General features: G+C 35.6%; 1 protein-coding gene across 4 annotated transcripts in view; it reads right to left on the minus strand.

The window, feature by feature from the left end:
• LOC133822610 (uncharacterized) overlaps positions 1 to 19,353 on the minus strand; it is a 41,296-nt gene that overhangs the window by 7,933 nt on the left and 14,010 nt on the right. For 3 of the 4 annotated variants that reach the window (XM_062255001.1, XM_062255000.1, XM_062255003.1), the window contains 22 exons: positions 15,520 to 15,621; positions 15,196 to 15,393; positions 14,914 to 15,041; positions 14,550 to 14,700; positions 14,152 to 14,247; positions 13,904 to 14,005; positions 13,563 to 13,621; positions 13,329 to 13,431; positions 12,847 to 13,029; positions 12,642 to 12,758; positions 11,731 to 11,969; positions 9,907 to 11,501; positions 8,550 to 9,772; positions 8,146 to 8,274; positions 7,917 to 8,066; positions 7,118 to 7,681; positions 6,972 to 7,043; positions 6,422 to 6,868; positions 6,128 to 6,311; positions 5,344 to 6,043; positions 4,817 to 4,933; positions 4,346 to 4,619 (listed from right to left, as the gene is read on the minus strand). In XM_062255001.1, the coding sequence (XP_062110985.1) occupies positions 4,346 to 4,619; positions 4,817 to 4,933; positions 5,344 to 6,043; positions 6,128 to 6,311; positions 6,422 to 6,868; positions 6,972 to 7,043; positions 7,118 to 7,681; positions 7,917 to 8,066; positions 8,146 to 8,274; positions 8,550 to 9,772; positions 9,907 to 11,501; positions 11,731 to 11,969; positions 12,642 to 12,758; positions 12,847 to 13,029; positions 13,329 to 13,431; positions 13,563 to 13,621; positions 13,904 to 14,005; positions 14,152 to 14,247; positions 14,550 to 14,700; positions 14,914 to 15,041; positions 15,196 to 15,393; positions 15,520 to 15,621 (6,933 nt within the window). The remainder of the gene's footprint in view (positions 1 to 4,345; positions 4,620 to 4,816; positions 4,934 to 5,343; positions 6,044 to 6,127; positions 6,312 to 6,421; positions 6,869 to 6,971; positions 7,044 to 7,117; positions 7,682 to 7,916; positions 8,067 to 8,145; positions 8,275 to 8,549; positions 9,773 to 9,906; positions 11,502 to 11,730; positions 11,970 to 12,641; positions 12,759 to 12,846; positions 13,030 to 13,328; positions 13,432 to 13,562; positions 13,622 to 13,903; positions 14,006 to 14,151; positions 14,248 to 14,549; positions 14,701 to 14,913; positions 15,042 to 15,195; positions 15,394 to 15,519; positions 15,622 to 19,353) is intronic. The other variant, XM_062255002.1, reaches the window with a different exon arrangement.

The raw sequence follows: 19,353 nt of genomic DNA on the forward strand, positions 1-19,353 counted from the left end.
CTATATACTCTTTTGAGTCAATCATCCATGAACCCTAGTTCCGGTTCTGAGATTCATAGTGCCTCTGTTGCACACTCTGATAATTTTTCTTCCACCCCCAACACACCATGGATCATCAATTCAGGCGCCACTGATCACATGACAGGTTTACCACATTTGTTTGATACTTATTGTCCTTGTTCCACTAAATCCAGTGTCACAATTGCAAACGACACCCATTCTCCTATTGTTGGAATAGACACTATTAAATTATCTGTTGATCTCGTTCTTAAATCAATACTTTATGTTCCTTCTTTGCAATGCAATTTAATCTCTATCCACAAATTAACCAGTGATAATCATTGCTTCGCTAAATTCGTGTCCAATTCTTGTCAATTTTAGGATCTATTATCAGGGAGGATGATTGGCAGTGCTAGGATTCGTAACATACTTTATTTTTTTGAAAGACAACATCCAATTAAACAGCTCTCTTCTCTGCCACATTTGGGTTCAAGTTATGTTTCTAATTCTTGTTCAAGTTCATCTTTTGTTTCAAACTCTGTTTAAAAAACGATTATGTTAAGGCACTGTCGACTTGGGCATCCAAGTTTTTTATATTTAAAACTTTATTCCCATCTTTTTTTGTCAATAAGAATATTACTGATTTCCATTGTGATATTTGTCAATTAGCCAAGCACACGTGTTTCGTTCACTCAAAATATATACACCTTCCAACTCTCTCTCTCATTCACAGTGACATATGGGGACCTTCCAAGGTTAATACTTCTCATGGTAAGTGATGGTTTATCTCTTTTATCGATGATCACACACGTCTCACTTGGATCTATCTTCTTAAAAGTAAGTCTGAAACATGCCAATTTTTTTAGAACTTTCATCAAATGATCAAAACACATAACCAAACATCTATAAGAATACTTCGTACCGACAATGGTACTAAATATTTCAATACTACTCTTGGTCCCTATCTTCTCCAAAATGGGATTGTCCATCAAAGCTTGTGTGTTGATACTCCTCAATAGAATGGAGTTGCTGAACACAAAAATCGCCCTCTTAGAAGTAGCTCGTGCTCTTATGTTCACTATGCATGTCCCTAAATATCTTTGGGGCGACGCTGTCCTTACAGCTGCTTATCTCATGAATCGCCTCCCTAGTTGACCTTCAATTCAAAACACCATATTATGTTCTTCAATCTCTATATCCTCACACTTCTACAAATACTCTACCCGTTAAAGTATTTGGTTGCACTGCTTTTGTGCATGTTCACTCCCACCATCAGAGTAAATTTGATCCAAGAGCCATTAAGACAGTCTTTTTGGGTTACTCTCCTACCCAAAAAAGTTGTCGGTGTTATTGTCCTCTCATAAAAAAAAAACATTCATCTCACATGACGTCACCTTTTCGAGGAGACTCCTTACTTCACTCCCACATCGCTTCAGGGGGGAGTCCAGCCATCACCATCAAGAAGCTCAGTGGTCGTGGGGGTTAGAATTACCCTTAACCACTCCTTTTCCATTTACCTCTTCCACTCCACTTTCTTCTGAACCAGATATCCAAACTTTCCTTCCTGAATAAGAAAATCCAACAATCTCTCCAGAAAATCCTCAAGACCAAAACGTACAGAAAGAGATTCGGGTGTATTCCAGGAGAGAAAGAAATAAACAAGTTACGAATCCTCAGCACAGTCAAACGCCCAATCTGGTGATGGAACCACTTCCCTCAAAAGATCCTGGTATTCTCCCATCAAACAAACAGTCAGATCTAGATATTCCTATTGCATTGGGGAAAGGAACTAGATCATCCACCCAACACCCCATTTCAAAGTTCACTTCTTATTCAAAATTGTCATCACCATTTAAAGCTTTCAACTAGAGTCTATCAAATGTTGTGATTCCCAGGAATATCGAAGAATCACTTGATTCTCCCCAGTGGAAAGCAGCAATGCTTGAAGAGATAAGAACACTTAAACAGAATGGAACGTGAAAATTAGTGGAGTTACCACCAGACAAGAAGGTAATAGGGTGCAAATGGGTGTTCGCTGTCAAATACAGTGCAAATGGATCTATTGAGAGGTACAAAGCTCGATTAGTTGCCAAGGGGTTTACTCAAACATATGGAATTGATTACACGGAAACGTTCGCTCCAGTTGCCAAACTCAACACTATTAGAGTTCTACTCTCGCTAGTTGTTAACGTGGATTGGGAATTACACCAACTTGATGTAAAGAATGCATTCTTGAATGGGGAACTTAAAGAATAAGTGTATATGAGTCAGCCTCTGGGATTTGAAGAATCTCTCAAGACAACCACAGTCTGCAACTGAACAAATCACTCTATGGCTTGAAACAATCTCTTCGAGCATAGTTCAATCGTTTTCTGAAAGTTGTCATAGGGCTTGGATACATACAAGGTCAGAGTGATCACACTCTCTTTGTTAAACACTTAGGAAGTGGAAATATTATGGTATTGATCGTATATGATGATGAAATAATTCTCAGTGGTAATCACACTGAGGAGATGAATTCAATCAAAGAAATGTTGGCAAAGGAGTTGGAAGTCAAAGATCTCGCTGCTCTCAAATATTTTCAGGGTATGGAATTTGCTAGAAGCAAAAAATGTATTTTCGTGCCCAAAGAAAATATACTCTAGATCTTCTGAAGGAGACAGGTATGCTCGGAAGCATGCCCAGCAAAACTCCAATTGAGCTCGGAGACAAGAAAAATGTTTGAAGGAAGTCCAGTTGACAAGGGGAGGTACCAATAGCTGGTAGGAAAACTCATCTTACTCTCACATACTAGACCCGACATTGCTTTTGCAGTGAGTCTAGTCAGTCATACATGCATGATCCGTGTCAGGGACATCTCAATGCAGTTTATAGAATTCTGAGATATCTCAAGCAAACACCAAGAAATGGCCTCTTTTTCAGGAAGACAACTGAGAGAAATGTTGAAGTGTTCACAGATGCAGACTGGGCTGGTTCAGTTGATGACAGAAAGTCTACATCTGGATACTGCACAATGGTATGGGGGAATGTGGTCACATGACGAAGTAAAAAGCAAACAATGGTCACAAGAAGCAGTACAGAAACAGAGTATAGAGCCATGGCACATGGAGTGTGTGAAGCTATATGGATCAAACGTCCACTAGAAGAATTGAAGATTGAATATGAAGCTCCTATTCAGCTCTATTGTGACAACCAATCTACCATCAACATTGCACATAACCCTATACATCATGACAGAACTAAACACGTGGAAGTTGACTGTCACTTCATTAAAGAAAAAAAATGATGAGGAATTATCAGCATTAGATATGTGCATACTGATCAACAGCTGGCTGATATTCTCACAAAGGGACTATCCGAACAAGCATTTGATTTTCTTGTAAACAAGCTTGGACTCATCAATATCTATGGTCCAGCTTGAGCGGAGTGTTGACAGTTAGAAAAATAGGGTATTAATGTTTGATCTTTTGTGTTCCCTGGGATATAGGAATTGATTCCTATTCTGTGCTTAATGTAGTTTCTTGTATAGCCTATATATATTTCTAGCCCTAGGTTGTATATTGAGTATCAAAAAATAAAATATAGAGAAGGTGATTATTTCTCACCATTTTGCACAGATTCTTATTCTGTGATTAATGTAGTTACTTGTATAGCCTATATATATTTCTAGCCCTAGGTTGTATATTGTGTATCAGAAAATAAAATATAGAGGAGGTGATTATTTCTCACCATTTTGCACACTTTTAAGCAAAAATTTCCATACCCTGACTGCAAAACTTTTTTTTTCCTACAGATTTTTAGCGCAATTCAAAAAAAGGAATAAAAATTACTCACTAATACACTCATAATATTAAAATAACACAATCCCTTCTCGAAAAAATCATAATATTCAATGAAGAGTGATGGTTGATATGAGAGATGAGAGAAAGAGGAAAGAGCTGGACAGTTTACAAGTTACAAGGAATAATTTATGGTAAGAGGGATATTTGGGGCATTTTGAGAATATTAGTACAAATTTGGCGATGACAAAGCATATAAACTCTAATTTTCTTATTATATAATCGTGTGTGTATATATATATATATATATTTCATAAACAAGGAAATTTATTAAGAGGAATAAAATGGATGCCAACAGGAGGCAAAATCAACACTAAGATACCTATTGTAATCCAAACGAAGTATGCTTAAAAAGTGATTTTTTTTACACTTGTCCACCTCTTGAAGCCTGCCATCTTTAGGAGGCAAGAAACTCTAGCAAATTGCTAGGCTAGATTGCTTCACATAACACTCATGGGTAATTAAAAGAGTAGTTTATTGATAGATCAATTTAAAAGCACACTAACCTCCCTTGAAAAATTATCAATTCTGTAGGGCATGTACCCTGTATCATCATCTGATAAGAGAATCAGGGTTGTTCCAGATTCACCATGGAGGCTTCCAACAACCTTTTCATCTCTAACAGAAACATCAGCATTTTGCACTTCAACTCGAATTATACTAGATGAACCAGAAACATAATTCTGCATCTTCACTTGAGTATCACCAAGATGATCTGGCAAGAAGCTTCCCGACCATTGCCATCCAGGTTCATTGTATCTAACAGAAACAAGTAATTCCCTGCACAGCATTGAAATACATACTAAGAGGAATGAGCATTTTTTTTTTTAAAAAAAAGAGGCTATTTTAAATGGAAACAATTAATGAACAGATCAGTCTTAATTAGTAAATAAAAATGAGTTGCATTGAAGCTAGGTAACTACCTTCAACTTATTACAAGATCAAGATACGTTGCAAGGTATTCAAGGCAAATATACCTGGTTGTGTCTGTCCAATGAAGATGAGAATGTTCTCCTACGCGCATACGGAATACATGGTCAGTACCCTTTTGCTTGTAGCATATGTCATTACTGCATGCATTACTAATAACATATCTGCAAAAGTAAGAATTTTGTCAGGAGAAAAACCTTAGAAGATCTGCCATTAATGGTATATCAGCCATGTATCACTGTTATAAATTTTGTAGCATATCTCGTTACTGCATGCATTACTAATAACAGCTGTGATATCTTGTCTCCTGTTTAGTTCTAGTTTCCTATTTTAGTTTACTTTATAATGTAATTAGACAAGATAGTGTTTTATTTTGTATCCAATCTTGCAAAAGGGCAAGATCAATTCTGATTTAAAGAGTGTTTTATTTTGTACCCACCCTAGGATATTTATGTCTCTTCTTTATCAAAAAAAGAATCATCAGAGAATTGTTTGTACTTCAGATTTAACAAAAAAAAAAACACTAAGAATACGAAGAGAAGAACTTAATGCTGCAATGTGTCAAAAATGTTACCTAGGCTGAAAAGTAATAGCACTCGACCTCCCAGCTAGTGGCCCAGCAACAGGACTAGATGTCACAGAAATCATAAATGCAGCATTTTGTGATGCTTGGGGAACAATAACAGTAGTTGAACCACTGGGTGGAACAAGAAGAAATGGGCTTGACCACAATTTTGGCATGTTATTGTCACCATGAGCTTTACTTACTGTGACCATTAGTTCCTCAGCAGCATAAAAGGGAACAGGAGAGTACATGCATGCTCCAACTTTTCCATGCTCATAACCCATGCAGTTAGAATTCCTTGAAAACAAATCAGAGCCTGACCATGATAATCTGTTCTTTGAACTTTTTAAGGAAGTTTCTCGAGTATCAAAGTCATTTTCATTTGATTGCTCGTAAAACCTTTGTCTGCGTGGATTAAAATCATCCCTAATAGAGATAAGGTGACTTGAAGAAGGATATTCTATTCCATGAGGATCTGAAGCATGTGAGGATACCATACGCAAACCATCTTTTGTCTTCCATAATTCTTGCTCACTCATATCATATGATGAAGGAATAATGCACTTAGCTCTCTTTATTTCATTCCCAGATTCTGAAATCAGAAGAGGAAAACCACAGCAATTATATAACAGAAAGGGGACATAAATAGAAATCTCCCTGGCACCGGAGAATGCATCCATCATCTTTTCAACTGTAACATATATTGGACCTGACCAAAGCATAACAAACACCATTAATAGATCTCCAAGTAAATTAATAATTGAACAGAAGATTCAACAGAAGAAACACTTACCATTTGAGAAGTCTGGATCAAAAGCAATAATCTCAGATAGGGCAAACTTTGTTCCAGTGAACTTGGCCATCGTACAGAATGTCTCTGTACGTGGGAACTTCAGAGATGTTGGTTTGAATCCATACATACTAATTCCCAACACTAGGTCATGAGAAGGATCAACATAGTGAAGGAAAGCATCTACCTATACGAGATGGCAAAAGAAATATCTTCTATAATGGCATTACCTTCTATACAAATCATACAAGTAGAAAGGTAAAATAAACATGTCTTTAGTCACATAGCATTACATACCTTTGAAAGAAATGCAGAATGGGTAACCCCGCCACTTTCAATTGCCAGTGATACTTCCTTGGGAAGGTAGTTGTTCACCATTAGAGGAGTACATAGGGTCAACTCATGAATAAACCGCTTATTTGACTCATCTACCTTTTTCAAATTTTCGCCACGACTTTTGGCAGGTGTATTTATTGTATTCTTGATATGAGAACTTTTCCTAGATGGCAGGCTGATATTTCTAACTGATATGCAACACCGGAATGGATCATCACTTAAATGAGCAGGATAGCAAACAAAGGATTTAAAAAATCCAACTTTAGTTTCCTGCAAAACAAGGTTCGAAAGGTTATAGACTTCACTCCAGAGGTAGGTATCTCCCAGTGGACGCCATCTGATCCGACCAGCTTCCGCCAAATGCAAAGGCAAAGGTAACTCTTGGCCAGGATATATAGGGTCTAATATCTGAAACAGCACATTTAATGTTCAGTTGCTATTATGCCATCACAAAAATAAGTAGCCTTCTATGCAAGGTGATTACACAAATCAACTGGTTGTTTGTCAATACCTTTGGGGATACACCAAAAGGAATATCAAAACGCAGCTCTAATGGAACTGAAGTCGCATTTGAAAGTATAACCTGCATATATGAAGTGTTAGTGGAACTTCAAGTTCATTAACAAACATCATAGCATAGATTTATAAAGTACATACTGTTGAGTATAATCGTATCAACTTGCTATAGCGCTGCACTGAAACATCGAACACAACAGGTACTACAAAACCAGAAGTGGTATCCCTACTATGATCTCCGCTATTTTCATTGTATGCCTTGAAAAAATCAACCTCAAAGTACGTAAGCCCTACACGATCCATAGAAATAGGAGTAGAAGGCATTGAAGTTCCATCAAGTTGAATAGTTATAAAATGATGAGCAACACCACTTAATTTCTGCTCTGCAAGTCTGTCGGAAGATTTGGCAGGCCAAAAATGAAAAAGTTGTTCCTCAGGAGTATCATTAATATATAATGGAATTGAAGCACCTGGTTCTACAGATCTTCTACCCTTAATTTCTGTCACATCAAACTCATCAAAAGGCCCCTTATAAACATGATATACTAGAGGCAGAGAAGTCAAATTTTGAAGTACATAGGGTGCATATCTTCCAGCATACATATGTTTATGATTTGAATTTAGCAATTTCTTGCTTTCAAGAACATCATTTGGTTCAACTATACCCAAAGAGTCCTTAACCATCTCAATTGTCCTGAAAACACACTGCAAGAGAGAAAAAAAAAGAGATAAATATTAAGATATTGATAATTTAAGGGCAGCGTCAAGCTTTTGCACCCAACTGTGAGATAAACAGACAAGATTTCTCAAGCGTATTTTTAGGTATGAAGCACACAACAATAAAATTTAAACAAACTAGGAGTTACTGCTTTGCAGTTCACCTTGCTTGCCACTTAATTTCCCCAAACAAAAAATCCATAAGAACTTTTGATATGAATACCTCAATGACGGGTTCTGTAACATTTAAGTTAAGCTGTGCCAACGAATTGAGATGTATATCTGTCACCATAGTGTTATTCAGACTCATTTCTTGTTTCCTTGCCACATTAATTTCAAACTGCCAAGGCTCAATAAAAGGCTCCCAGAAGACCTTCAGCAATTAGAAGCAGATAAGAGAATGGTATTGTTTGTATTGGGAAAGGATAATTAATAAAAAAAATATTACATACCTTGTGAATGTTGTTGTAGTTCATTTGGATCTCACCGGTAACTAAGCTTTCTATATAGCTTTCCATCATTTTACCATTCAGGACCATGTTCCTCACAAAAATTTCAAACAGTGGTCCACTACAACTCCACTTGATGAAAGAAAAATAGGAAGAGTTAGCATGACAAAACCCACAATTAAATTAGACTGTTCAAGTTTATTTGCATTAATTCATTGCAAAAAAAAAGTTTATTTGCATTAATTAACTGATCGTTAAATGAAAATCTGATTCAAAGAACAGGCTCGAATTAAAAAAAAAATAGAAGAATGGGAATGGAATTGCTTAAAAATGCCCATATACACGAGTAAAAGAATATAAATAACAGGAAACATAGAAAGCCCAAATAGTCAAGAAAGCTGTCATACCCTTCCATCACTTAGAAGAAAAGAAACTTTTCTCGCTTTGATTCTAAAATCAATACCACCAAGAGGAAACTGAGAAGGTCCTCCTCCCTCAGGAATGACAAATGTCACACCATGCCAAAAATAGAAAAAATGATGAGAAAGCCAAACATTTAGATTGTCGCACTGAAGCTCTACTCTGACATGGACAGACTGCATCACATCATGGCTAACCTCAGCCTCTATAGAAACATGAAACATCTGAAAAAGAGGCCAAGATAAATTATTCCCATCCTCACAAAGTGATATAGTGCTAATCCACTTTTCCATATTAGCCTTCACTTTCATATGTCTTCCCTCTAAAACTAATTCACTGCTTTTACTGTGCACAGTAACAGAAATGTATTTCAAGTCACTTCTATCTCTCATGTTGGATGAAACAATTGGACAGTCCTCCCTTCTATCTTTAGTAACCAGAAATTCTTCACATGCTTTATTACTGATGCACATGGGAAGATGACATGTAATGGAGACATTGTCCAACTTCACAGTCAAGATAGTAGAATCCTGCTTTGTGCTCCCAGATGCAGAATAGGTTGAAGCACTTGAAGAACGAAGAGAATCTGGAGAAACAGTGTGTAGCTTATTATCCAAATTTTCAACTTCACCCAGAGTTAAATTATTCAACGATGTATCCAAGGGTGCAATTTTGGACAACAGTCCAGCATACGAAACAATGACGTCAATGATGTCAACCCACTCAAACAAATGTACCCAAATGACAAGAGATGGAAAAGAAAGACATAGTTCAGTTTCAGCTTGGTTTACTTCTAAAAATGAAATGTCAAGAACAGATGAGGTTGAGGATGGAGATGTACATTTTGCTAACACAGCAGAATTAGGTAGCGAAAGCAACTCCAGGGAAGAGAATCTAAGATCTAAGCTTGAAATAATGTCATTTTTCAAAACTGCAGATAATGTAAATTGCATTTCAGCATTAGCAAGAAGTTCACTTGAGTCTCCTCTGAAGTGATAAAACTTTATCAACAATGAATTAACGTAACATCTAACTTCTGTAAATGAAATAATTGAGGCAACAGGCGAAGCTGCATTGTTCTCTTTGAAACACTTTTTCAAATGAAGAAACTCATGAACATCATATTTGAAACATTTCGATTGATCGGAAATAAGAGAAAACTGATTTATAACATCCAAGAGTGCCTTGATCCCAGGAAAAAAAAGATTATCTGTAAAGAGATAAAAAAAAAAAAAAGATGCATAAGTATATATGTTTAATGAATGAAAAACATATAAAAATATAACAGGCCAGTGAGATGTAGGATCACGGTTAAAAGGGGTGTAAATAAGTTGAAAATCCTACCATCAGCCAGAACTTGACACTTTGTAACCCTTGCCAGGATGCATGCTGTTAATGGAGTAGTTTTACAATCGAATTCACTTTGATGTGGCAACCTAATCCAGATATCAGCACTTAAGGGTGCCAACAAAGTAACAGATGCACAGTTAGCATCTTTGTCCAACTTAAAGCAATCATATTCATCATCTTTGAAAGATAAGAACGATAGGAACAAGTCCCGTCCAAATATATTTAAACAAATGTTTTTTTCTTCGAGCTTAGGTGCTGGAACCAGGTATTCAGGTGGAATACCCTTGAGAACATAATCTGAGCTGCCGTTACAAATGAAACTAGAGTACAGCTGTTGAATGTCAACCTTTAGAAACTGAGGTTCACTGCTTTCCACAGGCAACATTAAGAGAGAGTCTAGTATCTCAAACTTGTATACAATAGAACCCTCTTTTTCAGTCTCATCATTTTCACTCCTTTCACCTCCATGATTTTCATTAGAACAAATACTCCAATCAGATAATGAAAAATAACCAATTAGCAAAGCCAGATATTCAGGAGGTAAAATGCAGTAAACATGTTGAAAGCTGAGTCCTACTTCTACATGAGAACTTGGTCCCAGTTTGTTCTTCCTTACCCTTACATTTATAATAGAAGATAAATTTGGTGTTGAAGGACCCCATAGAAACTCATGGAAGTTCCTTGTCCACCACGATGAGGTAAGAATCGATCCTTCCAAAGAACACAGAGCTTCCATGCAGTCGTCATAAACAAGTACAGAACAAATAGCACTAGGCAGGGTGACTGTCCCAACAATGCATGACGAATCATGAAAATGCAGACTGACTCCACATAGGCTAAAATCAAAATAAGCTGCACCAGGAATTGATTTTGCTTCAGAGCTTGTAGAAAAATGACATGCTTCTGTATCAGACATCGATTGTGATGCCGCAGAATGAACATGATCATTCTTAGATTCCTTCTTCATATTAAACTTTGGACATCTGATTCTCTTGTCCCTTAAATTGAAATATTTTCTCCATTCACGATTGGAATAAAGCAAAGAACTCTCCAGATTACCAAGGGAACCAGAACTGGATATGGTAATAAAAGGAAAACGATCTAAAGGGATGCTTGCATGCTCTGGGGATCCACTCTCAAAATAGTTTGAAAGGCCAAACTTTTGAAAGCTGAACCCAGGAAATATTTTTGTATCTTCAGCATATACAGAAGAGCTATTGGAGTTTTCACCGTCACAAGAAGTATCATGTGCAGATAGACTCTTGAAAAATACAATTAGCAATCCAGTTACATCTGGGTAGCAGTGAAAATCAGCATCAGTCAAGCATATGGTACATTTGACACAAGAAAACTCTGTATTCTCAGTTTCATAAAATAGCATAAAGCATCCTTCAGAAGATAAACTTCTATCAGCATGATGTTCACGTTTATTGCCATGTCCAATGTTAATGTCCTGTGCAGAATTGGTAGGTACATGATTCCCAGAAGAAAACACAATACGCCCATCACTTTCACCTCTCAACGATGAAGTCATTACATTTAATGCTTTTAAGAAGACATAGCACTCTTCAAAGGATAAAAAGGCATACCTGCATTTTGTAAAACAGAGCACTAACTTTGGATAACAAGGACAAGTTGAAAGAACTAAAATTATTACTTTGGATGTTGAGTACAAAAGCAGCTAAGAAAGACCAAAATTTTGTTCAACTAAAAGGAACAGTATTTCAAGTATCCGAACATGCACTTGCATGCACGCTGACCATGTGGCTGAATCCATAAAATATATAGAAAACTACAATAAAAGTAAAGAGTACATACTGGATATACAATTCTTGAAGGGAAAATATGAGGGCTAAGCTGTTTTCTCCATCGTTTGCAAGGTTAACTAGTAATCTGACTGACTCCAATTTCAAATCAACACAGAAACCAAAATCAGAAACTATTGGTCCATTTGCAGAGTGCAGTTGCATGGTACAAAGATGTGCAATTAATCCCAGAACAGCAACACACACCGCCGGAGAAAAGTATACAGAAAGTGACACCACACTAATATAAACCTGACATTGTAAGACAAGAAATTTTAGCACAATTCACTTCAACAGCCCTAGTTCACAAATTCACACCAATCCCATTCAAACAATCTTAGTTTATTATAAATATTTTAATAAAAAAACACATTTGTACATGCATTTGATTTTACTTAAATCAGCAGACAACAGCAATGTCAAGCAGGAAGCCTGATGGGGAGATGCTACGCTGCTAGAGCTTATTTAACAGAAAAGACACAAGCATTTTGCTAACAAAATTTATGAAATATTTTTTTTAATAAATTTGAAGTTATATCTTTGTTTGGTGGAAAAAAAAGTAATGCAAAAATTTGAAGTTGGGGACCTAAGTGTAAAAGGATGCATAGGTTGAAATTTTTTGCCACAGAACCCAAGTTTTTAACTGAAAATTTGGATGGAACAGTGAAAAGGACTGACGAAGCTAACATTTTAAAAGGTTGGGGATTTAAATACAAAAAATTTCAGGAAGGTGACTAAATACAAACGGTGGGTTAGGTTGAGAATTTTTGCTGCAAATAATTTTTTTTTTATTTCTTTTTTCAGTAATTACAGAGTCAATTTTGATTTTTTTTTAAACTTGAGGTAAAAAATGGTAATTAGCTAAAACACAAAATAAAATATCATAGATACTAAATTATATAAAAGATATACAAGAAACGATACCTTCAATTGTTTTGATATTGATTCATCTGAAATAATGCAACGTGTCAACACAATGGAAGCACTAAATTTCTCGATGATAGAGATTGGTTTAGAATGACAAGGCATTCTTAGCATAATCTTCATGAAGAAAAAAAAATGATATTAGTTACGCCCAAAAATCAACAAAATAAAATGAAGAATAGCTAATAAAAATAGAAAAGCTAACCTCCAAATCATTTATTTTGGCTTCAAAGTGATCATTGAAATCTTGAAGTTGGAAGCATGCAGAAAAATCAGAGCTGAGAAACGAATTCAAATTTCCCAGAGCATACAATTGTTTAGCATCTTCTAAGAAAGGATTTTCTGAATCACTTCTAGTCATAAATATAACAGCTCCAACTTCAAATACCTGAAAGTTTACAGTTAAATAATAAAATACGAGGTACTAATAGAAAATGTTAAAATGAAATGAAAATTGTAAACAAAGAGTAATAGGAGAAGCACACAATTGAACCGTATAATTCTTTTTTCCAAAACTTCTTTAATGGTTGCACTCATATAACAAAATCTAGAAATATTCAAATCTCCATAAAGGTAAAAATTGTCCTAGAGAAATAATGGAACACAAAAACAATCAATAAGCAAAACAAGAAAATTGAAATAAGGGGGGAAAGAAATTATTAGCTACGAGAGGATTAATAAAATTACCAAGTTATTCTGCTCCTTTGCTCTATTTTCCCAAGGAATGCTTATGAGAATATTGTTGACAGAAATATCCCATGAGACCTTCTTATGACTTGACAAAATGTATCTGCGACAACATGCCAGTATAGTTAATACATGTTAAATTTAATTGGAGGATGATAGTTTTGTCAGGCTCAATCGTTTAATGGTAATATGCTTTAGAGAGTCTCAAAGTCTTTATATTACAAGAACACTTACTCAGCTTTCGATTGCAGACGACTGTCAACATCTTTTATCCCATTCAGTGATGACAGGACCTGTGGTAGATAATATTTATGCATCAGGTGTCTATAGGAAAAGCTCATGGTCAGGAAGGCCATGCAATAGCTTATTAGAGTGGTAAGGAGACATGACATTGACAAGCAATTATAATTTCACCAGAAAAACTTTGAAGAAAAAAACACACACCAAATCATATACTCTTTTACAACAATGCCAATTTATAAACATTCTTACATTTCCATCCAAAAGCCAGACACTGAATCATATCCCAAAGAAAACAATATATCCTAACAGAGGAAATTTATAATAATGCTTACCCTTTGATACTGAGATTCAAAAGAATTGAATACGCCAAAAAATTCCATAAAGTTTAAAAGGGATTCAGCATCACAAGTAACTTCAACTGGTTGAACCAAGCCCTGAGTTAGAAGTTAAAAAATAGTAAGAAATAAAACAATCATAAATACATGACATAGCTAAATATCTAGAATTATGTAACCAACAGCTGGTACATTATTAAATAATTAATTAATTATAATTTTTTTTCAAAAAGAGAGAAGAATACCTTTACTGAAAGCCCAACCTCATGGTTTGAGGAAGCATCCACTTGAAACTTTAAGGAAGGATGCTCAAACTCCTCCAAGTTATTCTTATTAGTAACCTGAAAATAAATGAAATCAAGGAAAATCCATATTTGGTGTAAGAAAAGCAATAGTCACATATAAAGCTACAAAAAGCAAAAGAAAACTACACATTATTAGCCCACCCCAAACAAGCAAAATAAGCATAGAAATTTCTTTTCACAGCAAGGCTGCACTAAAAATTCCTCAAACCAACAACTACAAAACGAACCAAACTTTTTAAGGAACATGAGCTTTTCTAATAACTAGACAGCAAAACAAACAAAAGGATCATCAGGAATTTAAAAAACACAATAACAACAACCAAAGAAAAGAGAGAGACCGTTTTCATATGCACAAGTACTTTCTTGTTAGATGGACAAAACATCTCCCCAGAATTGATAATAGTAACAATGGTTGCAGAGTTCTCCCAAAGTTTACACTCAATAATCAACTCACTTAAAACCAACTGAGCAATTTCTTTGCCGCATTTCCTAAAAAAAATTAAACAATAATAGTATTAAAAAAAATCAAATGGTTGTCGTGAATGAATAAATGAAGCTAAAGAAAAAGGCAAAATATCCTGCCCTTGTCATAATAAATGCAATCACTCATATTAAATTACACAAGTTCTAGTGCAATATGGATTAAATAAGTGACAAACAACTATTATTAGTTAGAAAAGGAGCAAATAAGAGGAGCCATACATGCTACACAGCATTGTTGAAACGTGATTAATGTGAAATTTTATTGCGCAGAAATAGATCTGATCATCTGAGGCAGCATCAGCACCAGGTGCAGTCAAAGGGACGAACTCTGTTGCCTCATATATGTCCTGCTCAAAAAACAATATTTTAGGTATCCTATACATACATACATACATACATACATACATACATACATACATACATATATGTATGTAGCAAGATAGTACTTTTAAAAAAAAATACTCTCTTTTTATAAGGGTAACCAGACTTAAGTAGAGACACCTGTATGACTTCATCAGAAACAACACCAGAAAATTGACTAGAGTCATCTGTTCCTCCAGCACCAAGCATTCCAAGGGAGAGCCAGTTCAACCACCCACGGGATCTACCTGTCAAACATTCATCATTCTTTGCCCTATCCGAAAGAACACTGCTACTGTTCACACTTGTATTGAAAGCTGAAGAATTGGACAAAAGTTCCTGTAGGGATGTCACAATTTCGTTGGCAGAAATATTGAACTAATACACAAGCAATCGCATCTGAATAACCTAAATAAAAAGACATGATACAATACTGTACTCAGCCCATCAAGTAGTGCCGCATACCTGAAGCTTGCATTCAGCAGAAGACCTATAACTTAAAATATCATCGATGTCTAATTCTTTCTCCATATGCTCCAACTCCCCAAGAACATTTTCATCAATTGTCTGACAAGCAAATGTAAGAAAAATAAATGAAATTTAAGTATGGAAAAATTAATATGAGGACAGAGAGAAATAAATCTAAAGAACAGAAAAATGAGTCCTCCAACCAAAAGGGAAAAGGAAAACAGAACAGAAAACTAGGCCTACTCCAAATTACCCCATTCCAAGGAAGTTAATGATAAGCCTCCCATACAGTTTGTGTATAATAGGTGGTCACGAGTATAACTAGAGTAGGGTTGGTTTTATTTTATTGTTTCCCTTCTTTTATCTAGTTGGCAATTTTTTTTAGCAGGCTGAGTTGTATTGTAATTAGAGGATCCTAGTTGGTTTTCTGTTATTATGTCCAGAACCTATATAAAGGGCGAGGGGATTCATTTGTAAGGGTAGCTGGGAAATAGAGAGATTTGGTCTAAGGAGAGAGCAACCCTCTCGAAAGGTGAATTTTGGAGAGCCTAGCCTCTCGAATGCTAGCTGTATTCTTTGCCATTGATATCAATAAAGTGTTTTCTTTGAGGGATTTCATCAATTGTGTTTAGTTTCTGAGAAAGAAGGTTTCTAACCTAAGAAAGTTCTATCAGTTTCTGAGATAGAAGGTTTCATCAATTGAACTCCTTTATTCCATTTTTGATAATTAAGGTTAAACTTCTAAGTTCTACATTACTTCACTAAATTGGGCAGTCATGTATGTTTATATAATGTTGAAGAGTTTAAAAAAAAAATCTTTTCTCTGATTTTATCAGAGATCGGCAGAACTTTTTGTAATTTTTAGACTTCTTTTGTTAATATTTGTTTCTGTTTAGTGGGTTTCTTTCACTCACTTTCCCTTGTATTAATCTTCTATTGTTAATACAAGTTTGCGGTTTTTTTTAAAAAAAAAAAAACTACAAGAAAATAAATGCATGCATACAATGTGTATAAAAATCACACCCATTTTGAAAACCTTTGTTGTATAAAAGGAATAAGTAGGTCCAGAAAAGGTCAGGCATAATACAAAAAATAAATTGGGGTTTGAAGTGAAATGACTTCATACTGGGAATGAATTTAACACAAAATTGCAGCAGCATAATTGCTGAATCAAACTAAGACACTTACTGTTATTCTTAAATTTAGTTCACATATTCCGTACTTTTTAAAAAAAAATAAGAAACTACAATACAATTAATAAAAATAGGAGGAAAGTTACAGAAGATGAGCGGGAATCGTCTTAAATTATATCCAGAGATTCCAATCTCTTAATAAAACGGAACAAGACTGTTAGCTATATATATTAGTTGTTTATATTAATTGTAAATTAGTTAAAAATTAGGACTAATTAGTTTCCTATTCTCTCATAGTTTCCTAGAATAGCTTCCCTAGTTTGTATATAAATATATGTTTATTTCTCATTGAAATACAAGTGAATACAATTCTCTTCACCTCTTATTATATGGTATCAGAGCAGGTTCCGATCCTGAGACCTGTGGGCTATGGGCCCACCATGCTTAGTCTATAAAATTCAAATTTTGCTACAAAATTAGGGTTTTTTTTATTTTGGGGTTTTCCATAAACACAAATTAGGGTTTAGTCTATCTTTGTTGTGATTCTACATTGGTTTTTCGTGTTTTCTGTTGTGTTTCTTTAAAGAGTTATGGCTGAGAATAAATCGGAGACGAAATCCGTGGTTTCATCTAATGTGGTTCCTGTAATGTCTAAAATCACGGACCATAAACTGATTGGTTCGAATTATTTGGAGTGGTGTAAGATTGTTCGACTTTATCTACGAATTATTGACAAAGATGACCACTTGACTGATGATCCTCCTAAAGAAAAAGATGATTCAAGACAGACGTGGCTCAGGGAGGATGCTCGCTTATTCCTTCAAATCCGAAATTCTATTGACAGTGAGGTAATTGGTTTGATCAATCATTGTGAGTTTGTTAAAGAACTAATGGATTATTTGGAATTTTTGTATTCTGGAAAAGGCAATCTCTCCCGTATGTATGAGGTGTGCAAAGCATTCTACTGTGGAGAAACAAGATCAGTCCCTTATGAACTACTTTATGTCCTTTAAGAAGACGTATGAGGAGTTTAATATGTTGCTGCCATTGAGCACTGATGTGAAGGTTCAACAACGCCAGCGAGAGCAGATGGCTATTATGAGCTTTCTAGCAGGGCTCTCACCTGAATTTGATTCTGCGAAAGCACAGGTTCTTTCTGGTTCTGATGTTTCCTCTTTACAAGATGTCTTTAGTCGTATTCTTCGCACGGAAATTACTCCTTCTGCTCCTCTTAATAGTGCTTTGGTAAGTCGTAATAATTATACGCCTAGGAAATCTTCTATTCCAACTGGGCATAAAGGAGGTCGTTCACAAAGAGTTGAAACTCGAACACCGGATTTTGGAGGCATTATTTGCAACTACTGTAAAAAGCCAGGTCACACTAAGTATGAGTGTAGAAAGCTACAGTTTAAAAATCAGCAACAACACTCTATTAATGTTGCAAATACTATTGATGCCACTGATAAATCCGTCCTTATTTATGCTGATGAATTTGCCAAGTTCTCACGATATCAAGAATCACTCAAGTCGTCATGTCCTTCTGTCACTGCTATTGCCGATGCCGATTCAGGTAAATCTAATACGTGTCTTCTCTCTTCATCCTCCAAATGGGTCATTGATTCTGGTGCCACAGATCACATGACAGGTAATTCCCATCTCTTTTCCACTTTTCATTCTCACACTTCAACTTCTACTGTTACCTTAGCTGATGGGTCACCATCTTGTGTTCGTGGGTCTGACACTATTACTCCTACACCCCTACTTACTTTGTCATCTGTCTTACATTTACCTAGTTTATCCTTCAATTTGCTCTATGTTAGTCAACTCACTCGTAATCTTAATTGTTGCATCTCATTCTTTCCCGATCATTGTTTATTTTAGAATCTTATGACGAAGAAGATTATTGGTAAAGGACATGAATCTGGAGGCCTCTATGTTCTTGGCATACCGCCACCAACTTCTTTTGCTTGTTCGAGTGTCACTTCCGCTTTTGAGGCTCATTGTCGATTGGGTCATCCGTCTCTTCCTTTGCTCAAGAAACTTTGTCTGCAATATAGTAAGGTGTCTTCATTAGATTGTGAGTCGTGTCAATTTGCCAAACACCATCGTCTTAGTTCGAGTCCACGAGTCAATAAACGTGCTAGTGTTCCTTTTGAATTAGTTCATTCTGATGTTTGGGGTCCTTCTCCTATTTTGTCTAAACCTGGATTCAAGTATTTTGTTACTTTTGTTGATGATTATTCTCGTGTAACTTGGTTATATTTAATGAAAAATCGTTCTGAGTTGTTTTCTATATTTTGTGCTGAGATTAAGAATCAATTTAATGTTTCTATTCGTACTTTGCGAAGTGATAATGCCAAAGAATATACATCTGCTTTATTTCATTCTTATATGATCTCTAATGGCATGCTTCATGAAACCTCTTGCGTTGATACTGCATCCCAAAATGGTGTAGCATAACGTAAAAACAGACATCTTCTTGAAACTGCACGAGCCCTCTTATTTCAAATGCATGTTCCTAGTCATTTTTGGGCCGATGCCGTTTCTACAGCATGTCTTCTTATCAATCGCATGCCATCTTCTGTTCTTAATGGTGAGATCCCGTATAAAACTCTTTTTCCCGGCAAGTCATTATTTCCTGTTAATCCTAGGATATTTGGTAGTGCTTGTTTTGCTCGAGATGTTCGTCCAAATGTCA

Source organism: Humulus lupulus, chromosome 3, assembly GCF_963169125.1.
Source record: "Humulus lupulus chromosome 3, drHumLupu1.1, whole genome shotgun sequence".
NCBI classification, from domain to species: Eukaryota; Viridiplantae; Streptophyta; class Magnoliopsida; order Rosales; family Cannabaceae; genus Humulus; species Humulus lupulus.